At 46.5% G+C, this 10000-nt stretch overlaps 1 protein-coding gene across 1 annotated transcript in view; it reads right to left on the bottom strand.

The window, feature by feature from the left end:
* si:dkey-154p10.3 (zinc finger protein 282) overlaps positions 1-6520 on the bottom strand; it is a 9240-nt gene extending 2720 nt beyond the window's left edge. The window contains exons 1-5 of the mRNA XM_055152003.1: positions 6393-6520; positions 5678-5766; positions 3747-3982; positions 3109-3205; positions 1-29 (exon numbers count right to left, since the gene is read on the bottom strand). The exon at positions 1-29 is cut by the window's left edge and continues 105 nt beyond it. Coding sequence (XP_055007978.1) covers positions 1-29; positions 3109-3205; positions 3747-3982; positions 5678-5754 — 439 coding nt within the window. The 5' untranslated portion in view covers positions 5755-5766; positions 6393-6520. The remainder of the gene's footprint in view (positions 30-3108; positions 3206-3746; positions 3983-5677; positions 5767-6392) is intronic.
* Positions 6521-10000: the final 3480 nt, after the last annotated feature.

Raw genomic sequence — 10000 nt, 5'->3', positions numbered from 1 at the left:
TCCTGAGGGTCAGAGCCGAGCTGAAGCTCCTGCAACACCACACCGTTTGGACAAAAGGCCTTTTCAGTTTCATGTTCTTCCAGTGGTACATTTGTAGTAAAGTTCTTGTGTGCTTCAGCAGAACGTCATCGTTTAAAGAAGTGTGTGTTTGTCACAGCACCGAGTGTGCGTCTGTGTGTTGCCTCGACCTCCAGGTCATTTTAGAGTTGATTTTAAGATTTTATAGTTGGAACTGAGTGTTCCTGAGTGTTCCTGAGTGTTCCAGTGTGTTCCTGAGTGTTCCTTGTGTTCCTGAGTGTTCCTGTGTGTTCCTGTGTGTGTTCCTGAGTGTTCCTGTGTGTTCCTGAGTGTTCCTGTGTGTTCCAGTGTGTTCCTGAGTGTTCCTGTGTGTTCCTGTGTGTTCCTGTGTGTTGTTGTGTGTTCCTGTGTGTGTTGTGTGTTCCTGTGTGTTCCTGAGTGTTGTTGTGTGTTCCTGTGTGTTCCTGTGTGTTCCCGTGTGTTCCCGAGTGTTGTTGTGTGTTGTTGTTGTGTTCCTGTGTGTTCCTGTGTGTTCCTGTATGTTCCTGTGTGTTCCCGTGTGTTCCTGTTGTGTGTTCCTGTGTGTTCCCGAGTGTTCCTGTGTGTTCCTGAGTGCTCCTGTATGTTCCTGTGTGTTCCTGTGTGTTCCCGTGTGTTCCCGTGTGTTCTTGAGTGTTGTTGTGTGTTCCTGTGTGTTCCTGTGTGTTCCTGAGTGTTGTTGTGTGTTCCTGTTCCCGTGTGTTCCTGTGTGTTCCTGTAGTGTTCCTGAGTGTTCCTGTGTGTTCCTGTGTGTTCCTGTGTGTGTTCCGTGTGTTCCTGTGTTCCTGTTGTTGTGTTGTTCCTGTGTGTTGTGTATGTTCCCGTGTGTGTTCCTGTGTGTTCCTGTGAGTGTTCCTGAGTGTGTGTTCCTGTGTGTTCCTGTGTGTTCCTGTGTTCCGAGTGTTCTGTGTGTTCCTGTGTCCGAGTGTTCCTGTGTGTTCCTGTGTGTTCCTGAGTGTTCCTGTGTTCCTGTGTGTTCCTGAGTGTTCCTGTATGTTCCTGTGTGTTCCTGTGTGTTCCTGTGTGTTCCTGAGTGTTCCTGTGTGTTCCTGTTCCTGTGTTCCTGTGTGTTCCTGTGTGTTCCTGAGTGTTCCTGAGTGTTGTTGTGTGTTCCTGTGTGTTCCTGTGTGTTGTGTGTGTTCCTGTGTGTTCCTGTGTGTTCCTGTAGTGTGTTCCCGAGTGTTCCTGAGTGTTCCTGTGTGTTCCTGAGTGTTCCTGTGTGTGTGTTCCTGTGTGTTCCTGTAGTGTTCCTGTGTGTGTTCCTGTGTGTTCCTGTATGTTCCCGTGTGTTGTGTGTTCCTGTGTTCCTGTGTGTTCCTGTGTGTGTTCCTGTTCCTGTGTTCCTCTGTGTTCCTGTGTGTTCCTGTATGTTCCGAGTGTTCCCGAGTGTTCCCTGTGTGTGTTCCTGTGTGTTCCTGTGTGTTCCTGTGTGTTCCTGATTGTTGTGTTCCTGTATGTCCTGTGTGTGTGTTCCTGTGTGTGTCCATGTGTCCTGTGTGTTCCCTGTGTGTTCCTGTGTGTTCCCGAGTGTTCCTGTGTTCCTTGTGTGTTCCTGTGTGTTCCTCGAGTGTTCCTGTGTCCTGTGTTCCTGTGTGTTCCTGTATGTTCCTGTGTTGTGTTGTGTTCCGTGTGTTCCTGTGAGTGTTCCCCTGAGTGTTCCCTGTGTGTTCCTGTGTGTGTGTTCCTGTGTGTGTGTTCCTGTATGTGTTCCTGTGTGTGTTCCTGTGTGTTCCTGTGTGTTCTGTGTGTTCCTGTATGTCCTGTGTGTTCCTGTGTTCCTGTATGTTCCTGTATGTTCCTGTATGTTCCTGTATGTTCCTGTATGTCCTGTATGTTCCTGTGTTCCTGTGTTCCTGTATGTTCCTGTGTTCCTGTGTTCCTGTAGTGTTCCTGTGTTCCTGTATGTTCCTGTTGTGTTCCTGTGTGTGTGTTTCCTGTGTGTGTGTTCCTGTATGTTCCTGTGTGTTCCCGAGTGTTCCTGTGTGTTCCTGTGTGTGTTCCTGTGTGTTCCTGTATGTTCCTGTGTGTTCCCGAGTGTTCCTGTGTGTGTTCCTGTGTGTTCCTGTGTGTTCCTGTGTGTTCCTGTGTGTTCCTGTGTGTTCCTGTGTGTTCCCGTGTGTTCCTGTCCCGAGTGTTCCTGTGTGTTCCTGTGTTCCTGTGTGTTCCCGAGTGTTCCTGTGTGTTCCTGTGTGTTCCGTGTTCCTGTCCTGTGTTCCTGAGTGTTCCTGTGTGTTCCTGTGTGTGTTGTATGTGTGTTCCTGATGTGTGTGTTCCTGTGTGTTCCTGTGTATGTTCCTGTGTCCTGTATGTTGTTCCTGTTCCTGTGTGTTCCCGTATGTTCCTGTATGTTCCTGTGTATGTTCCTGTGTTCCCTGTAGTGTTCCTGTGTGTTCCTGTGTGTTCCTGTTCCTGTGTGTTCCTGTGTTCCTGTAGTGTTCCTGTATGTTCCTGTATGTTCTGTGTTCCTGTGTGTTCCTGTGTGTTCCCGTGTGTTCCTGAGTGTTCCTGTGTGTTCCTGTGTGTTCCCGAGTGTTCCTGTGTGTTCCTGTATGTTCCTGTGTGTTCCCTGTTATGTTCCTGTGTGTTCCTGTGTGTTCCCGAGTGTTGTTGTGTGTTCCTGTGTGTTCCTGTGTTCCTGTGTTCCTGTATGTTCCTGTTAGGTTGTGTGTTCCTGTAGTGTTCCTGTGTGTTCCTGTGTGTTCCTGTGTGTTCCTGAGTGTTCCTGAGTGTTCCTGTGTGTGTGTTCCTGTGTGTTCCTGTGTGTTCCCGTGTTCCTGAGTGTTCCTGTATGTGTGTTCCTGTGTGTTCCTGTATGTGTTCCTGTGTGTTCCTGAGTGTTCCTGAGTGTTGTTGATGTGTGTGTTCCTGTGTGTGTTCCTGTATGTTCCTGAGTGTTCCCTGAGTGTTCCTGAGTGTTCCTGAGTGTTCCTGTGTGTTCCCGAGTGTTCCTGAGTGTTCCTGAGTGTTCCTGTTCCTGAGTGTTCCTGAGTGTTCCTGTATGTTCCTGTAGTGTTCTCGAGTGTTCCTGTGTGTTCTTGTGGCAGGTGGTACCTGTCACACTGTGGGCAGGTGAAGCCGGGTTCTTTCTGAAGATTCTCCAGGTTTTTTTTCCGGATCTTTGTTTTACCGTCACTGACGTTTCCTCCTCCTGGAACAGAGAGGAACACCTGAGAAAACCACACCAAGACCCTGCTCTAGACCGGTTCAGATCCTCCTCTAGACCGGTTCAGACCCTGCTCTAGACCTGCTCTAGACTGGTTCAGATCCTCCTCTAAACCTGCTCTAGACCTGCTCTAGACCCTGCTCAGATCCTGCTCTAGACCTGCTCTAGACCTGCTCTAGACCCTGCTTCAGACCTGCTCCTGTTCTGCTCTAGACCTGCTCTAGACCTGCTCTAGACCTGCTCTAGACCCTGCTCAGATCCTGCTCTAGACCTGCTCTAGACCGGTTCAGACCCTGCTCTAGACCTGTTCAGATCCTGCTCTAGACCTGTTCTAGACCGGTTCAGACCCTGCTCTAGACCTGCTCTAGACCGGTTCAGATCCTGCTCTAGACCGGTTCAGACCCTGCTCTAGACCGGTTCAGATCCTGCTCTAGACCTGCTCTAGACCGGTTCAGATCCTGCTCTAGACCTGCTCTAGACCGGTTCAGATCCTGGTTAAACTGGTTCCTGAGATTTGGGTTCTTACGGGGTTTGGATGAAGGTCTTGATGAAGGTCTTGATGAAGGTCGTCTCCTCGTCTTCCTGAAGTCTCGTGGGGGTGTGGAGATGGGAGCAGGTCTCTGGGCTGCGGTCTGGAGGGCGGGCTGGACTCTGCGCGGATCACAACCGGTTTTGGTGGGTCTCAGGTGGACTCTGGGGTCTCGGTCGGACCTGGACCTTCTCCTGGACCGTTCTGTGGACTCTGGGGTTTTGTGTGAAGCCCTGAGGAGAGTTTAGAGAGAATCGTAAACGTCCTACACAGAAGTGCGACGCCGTGGAACTTTCTTGTTTTTATTTTCTACGGTTTTTCCGATCGGCAAAAGCTCGAAAGAAAATGTCTCCGTTTGTTAAAAAAACCCGAGCACATGTAAGAGGGTCAGAGAGACGAGGAGACCAGCCAGAAGACCAACAAGAGCTCAGGACGCTCGAGTCTCCTTCAAGTCAATTATTCACACTTCCTCTATAACCACATGATGACATCACAAGGTGGAACAGAGTGTTTTGTCGTGTTAAATCTGCAGGTTTGTGTGTGAAACATGTGAATGAAACAAAACACGACTCCAGGAAACAACAACAGAACAGAACAGAACAGAGCAGAGGATTATGGGACATGGAGTTTCAATGAGTCAGAAGAATAAGGATCACCTGACCGGGCTCCTCCTGGGGGGGCTCCTGGTGGGGGGGCTCCTGGGGGGGCTCCTGGTGGGGGGCTCCTGGGGGGGGGCTCCTGGGGGGGGCTCTGGTGGGGGGCTCCTGGGGGGGCTCCTGTGGGGGGGTGGGGCTTCCTGGTGGGGGGGCTCCTGGGGGCAGAGATGCGGCAGAGTCCTAAAGTCCTGAGGTGGGCGCTCTGGTCCGTCTCCTCTTTAAACAGAGAACAGTGCTCCTCAAACAGAGAGTTCACCTGGAACACACCACACACCTGATCAGAACCTCCACCTGCTCAGAACCTCCACCTGCTCAGAACCTCCACCTGCTCAGAACCTCCACCTGACACAACCTCCACTGCTCAGAACCTCCACCTGCTCAGAACCTCCACCTGATCAGAACCTCCACCTGATCAGAACCTCCACCTGCTCAGAACCTCCACCTGCTCAGAACCTCCACCTGGTCAGACATGTGTTCTGACTAGGGATGGGCATGATTAGTCGATTAATCGATAATTGATCATTAAGAATTTCATGGATTCCGTTGATTTTACTGGACAAACTGAATGTATGTTGTGTGTGTCGTGACCAAACAGGTGTGTACATGTGTCTCTGCATCAGAAGGAGCGACACACAAACAGTGGGTCAGTCTGTAACGAACCGAAGCACAAATGTGGATTTAACCAGGATTTGTAGAAGAAATTCCACACTTTCCGTTGCGTTGGGACAAGTGTGAGTCCATGTGCACAGTGGATAAAGCAGCACATATGTTTCTGTGTCCAGTGGGAAAAAGTTTTTCCAGGTGAGAGTCGCTCAATGTGGATGACGAGGCCCCGCCCCCCTCCCCCCGTACGCTGTCCTGGTTTTGACAAACACAAATCTGGTCACACTGACCTGTATTCACCTGAGTCATGTCTTTTAATCCAACACAAGTTGAACCACATCAGCGACACAAGAGCTGGAGTTTTATCTTCACTTAGTTTATGTAAATTAGTGATGTGGTTTTAAGTTTTGTTTCTGTGAGATTTGAACAAAACTGAATTAAACACATTATAATGTCAAACAGCTGATGTGGATCTAGAGTCGTTATGTTTATATGTCGTAAAGTTGAATTTATTGATGCAGATTAGTGCAGATAGTAATAATAATGATGATCATTTTAATAGAAAAACGTTCATGATTAATCGATAATCGATCGTTAATTCTTCCGACAATCGATTAAGAAAATTTCATCGAATCCCCGTCCCAAATTCTGACACGTGCTCAGACTCACCTGACAGGTGTGTGCCTCCTGTAGCTCCTCCCCCTGAGCACTGATGTCAAACATGTCGTACAGAAACAGGTCCTCATCCTCTTTGTCCCCTGGAACAGAACCAGAACCAGGTCTAAACCAGGACTAAACCAGGTCTAAACCAGGACTAAACCAGGACTAAACCAGGTCTAAACCAGGACTAAACCAACTAAACGAACCAGGTCTAAACCAGGTCTAAAACCAGGACTAAACCAGGTCTAAACCAGGACTAAACCAGGTCTAAACCAGGACTAAACCAGGACTAAACCAGGTCTAAACCAGGACTAAACCAGGACTAAACAGGACTAAACCAGGTCTAAACCAGGACTAAACCAGGACTAAAACCAGGACTAAACCAGGTCTAAACCAGGACTAAACCAGGACTAAACCAGGACTAAACCAGGTCTAAACCAGGTCTAAACCAGGACTAAACCAGGACTAAACCAGGTCTAAACCAGGTCTAAACCAGGACTAAACCAGGACTAAACCAGGACTAAACCAGGACTAAACCAGGTCTAAACCAGGACTAAACCAGGACTAAACCAGGACTAAACCAGGTCTAAACCAGGACTAAACCAGGACTAAACCAGGTCTAAACCAGGACTAAACAGGTCTAAACCAGGACTAAACCAGGTCTAAACCAGGACTAAACCAGGACTAAACCAGGTCTAAACCAGGACTAGAATCTGGAGGTCACCTGTCTGCATAAACTCCTGTGAGGCGTTAATGATGTGGGCAGGGGCGGGGTTCAGGTGCTCGGGGTGGGGCTCAAGGTGCTCGTGGGCGGGGCTGGGGTGGGCGGGGGCGGGGCTCAGGTGCACTCTCAGGTGTGAGGTCATGTGGTCGCTCTGGGCGCAGGTGAAGAGGCAGCGCGTACATCGGTGCAGCAGCAGCACAAACGTCTCCACGGCGTCCGGCGAGAACGCGTCCACGTCACAGCACAGCCCCGCCCTCAGCGACGCCCCGCCCACCTGCAGCGTCACCGCGGCGACGGACCGGAGACCAGGAAGAGACGCCATCCGGGCTCACGGACGAAGTCTGGAACATACAAACATGTTCTAATGTTCTACTGTTTTACTGTTCTAATGTTCTTCTGTTCTAATGTTCTACTGTTCTAATCTCCTACTGTTCTTCTGTTCTAATGTTCTAAAGTTCTACTGTTCTAATGTTCTACTGTTCTAATGTCCTACTGTTTTAATGTTCTACTGTTCTTCTGTTCTACTGTTCTTCTGTTCTACTGTTCTAAAGTTCTACTGTTCTATTGTTCTACTGATCTAATGTTCCTGGTCACACTCAGAGCTGTTCCTTGTGTTTGTTTGTTTGTTTATTCTGAGTCTGTTACATCTGCAAAACTCCAAACTCTCTGTTCCACCTTGTGACGTCATCAGGTGAACAGCTCCTTTTCCCGTTAGTTCAGTCGAGATCAAAACTCCAGGACTGAAATGTTCCAGATGATTCTAGTGAAGGTGTGTGGAGTCTAAAAACACAGTGGAGCACTTTATGTATCACCACATGATGACATCACGAGGTGGAACAAAGTGTTTTGTCGTGTTAAATCTGCAGGTTTGTGTGAAACATGTGAATGAAACAAAACATGAGTCCAGGAAACAAAAACAGAACAGAGCAGAGGATTATGGGACATGGAGTCTCTGTATAAACTACACTAGAGCAGAGGATTATGGGACATGGAGTCTCTGTATAAACTACACTAGAGCAGAGGATTATGGGAGATTTAATAAACGTAAACATTCTAAACCTGATTCACTTTCACAAACGACAAACTGAACTAAACACTGCGGAACAAAAAAAAAAAAAAAAAAACGGGACTAAACCAGGACTAAACCAGGTCTAAACCAGGTCTAAACCAGGACTAAACCAGGACTAAACCAGGTCTAAACCAGGACGACTAAAGGTCTAAACCAGGACTAAACCACGACTAAACCGGGTCTAAACCAGGACTAAACCAGGACCTAAACGGGCTAAACAGGACTAAACCAGGACTAAACCAGACTAAACCGGGTCTAACAGGACTAAACCAGGTCTAAACCAGGACTAAACCAGACTAAACCGGGTCTAAACCAGGACTAAGCCGGGTCTAAACCAGGACTAAACCGGGTCTAAACAAGGACTAAACCAGGTCTAAACCAGGACTAAACCAGAACTAAACCAGTACTAAACCGGGTCTAAACCAGGACTAAACCAGGACTAAACCGGGACTAAATCGGGTCTAAACAAGGACTAAACCAGGTCTAAACCAGAACTAAACCAGGACTAAACCGGGGCTAATGCTAACGGTGCTAACAGTTTTTCTCTGGATGTGAGATTAAAGCCGCGGGAAAAAGGTCAGAGCGCAGAGTTATGATCGAGTTTCATCTTTAGTTTTATCTTTAGTTTCATCTTTAGTCTCATGTTTAGTTTCATGTTTACGTTTTACGTTTCACAAAAATAAAAACTAAAGTTCACAGAGTAAAGTTTAAAATGTACCTCACCGTTTGTTTACTTCCGCCCCGCTCTTCTTCTGCGGCGGAAGAGGCGGAGCTGGAGGAGGAGCGCCCCCTGCAGCCCGCGCGCTCACACTGCGCCTTATACTCAGACAAACGTTATTCATCCAGAGTCACAAACAACAACAAAGAGTCAATATAAATGTGAAAATAAAATAAAAAATTAAAAAAGACACGTGTGAAACAAAACATAATATAAATATAATATAAATGTAAATGTACAAGTAAAAAAAAAAAAAACAAAAAAACAACAACATAAAATATAAAGATCACAGCTTTATACAAGAGGTCATATGTTTATCCTGTACAGTTGTAGGGAGTATTATCTGTTACATAAGGGTGAGTTGTTGTACGGTTGTAGGGAGTATTATCTGTTACATAAGGGTGAGTTGTTGTACGGTTGTAGGGAGTATTATCTGTTACATAAGGGTGAGTTGTTGTACAGTTGTAGGGAGTATTATCTGTGACATAAGGGTGAGTTGTTGTACAGTTGTAGGGAGTATTATCTGTGACATAAGGGTGTGTTGTTGTACGGTTGTAGGGAGTATTATCTGTGACATAAGGGTGAGTTGTTGTACAGTTGTAGGGAGTATTATCTGTGACACAAGGGTGAGTTGTTGTACAGTTGTAGGGAGTATTATCTGTGACACGAGGGTGAGTTGTTGTACAGTTGTAGGGAGTATTATCTGTGACATAAGGGTGAGTTGTTGTACAGTTGTAGGGAGTATTATCTGTGACATAAGGGTGAGTTGTTGTACAGTTGTAGGGAGTATTATCTGTGACATAAGGGTGAGTTGTTGTACAGTTGTAGGGAGTATTATCTGTGACATAGGGTGAGTTGTTGTACAGTTGTAGGAGTATTATGTGACATAAGGTGAGTTGTTGTACGTTGTAGGGATATTATCTGTGACATAAGGGTGAGTTGTTGTACAGTTGTAGGGAGTATTATCTGTGACATGAGGGTGAGTTGTTGTACAGTTGTAGGGAGTATTATCTGTGACATAAGGGTGAGTTGTTGTACAGTTGTAGGGAGTATTATCTGTGACATAAGGGTGAGTTGTTGTACAGTTGTAGGGAGTATTATCTGTGACATAAGGGTGAGTTGTTGTACAGTTGTAGGGAGTATTATCTGTGACATAAGGGTGAGTTGTTGTACAGTTGTAGGGAGTATTATCTGTGACATAAGGGTGAGTTGTTGTACAGTTGTAGGGAGTATTATCTGTGACATAAGGGTGAGTTGTTGTACAGTTGTAGGGAGTATTATCTGTGACATAAGGGTGAGTTGTTGTACAGTTGTAGGGAGTATTATCTGTGACATAAGGGTGAGTTGTTGTACAGTTGTAGGGAGTATATCTGTGACATAAGGGTGAGTTGTTGTACAGTTGTAGGGAGTATTATCTGTGACATAAGGGTGAGTTGTTGTACAGTTGTAGGGAGTATTATCTGTGACATAAGGGTGAGTTGTTGTACAGTTGTAGGGAGTATTATCTGTGACATAAGGGTGAGTTGTTGTACAGTTGTAGGGAGTATTATCTGAGTTGTTGTGTGGAGTATGGTATGATTGTAGTTCTGTTTCACTCTCACATGACACAGTGTCGTCACTGTGAAAGACAAAAAGTTTAAATCTCTTTTCTCTCCGTCTCTTTCATCTCTCTCTTCTCTCTCTTTCTTTTCTCTCTTTCTTTCTCTCTCTTCTTTCTCTCTTTTCTTTCTCTCTCTTCTTTCTCTTCTTCTTTTCTTTCTCTTCTCTCTTCTTTTCTCTCTCTTTCTTCTCTTCTCTTCTTTCTCTCTTTTCTTTCTCTCC

Source organism: Boleophthalmus pectinirostris, unplaced genomic scaffold (genome assembly GCF_026225935.1).
Source record: "Boleophthalmus pectinirostris isolate CB_2022bp ecotype Guang Dong unplaced genomic scaffold, ASM2622593v1 HiC_scaffold_16, whole genome shotgun sequence".
In the NCBI taxonomy this organism is placed as follows: Eukaryota; Metazoa; Chordata; class Actinopteri; order Gobiiformes; family Gobiidae; genus Boleophthalmus; species Boleophthalmus pectinirostris.
The sequence above is the reverse complement of the archived record's forward strand: the minus strand, read 5'-3'. Positions and strand labels throughout refer to the sequence as shown.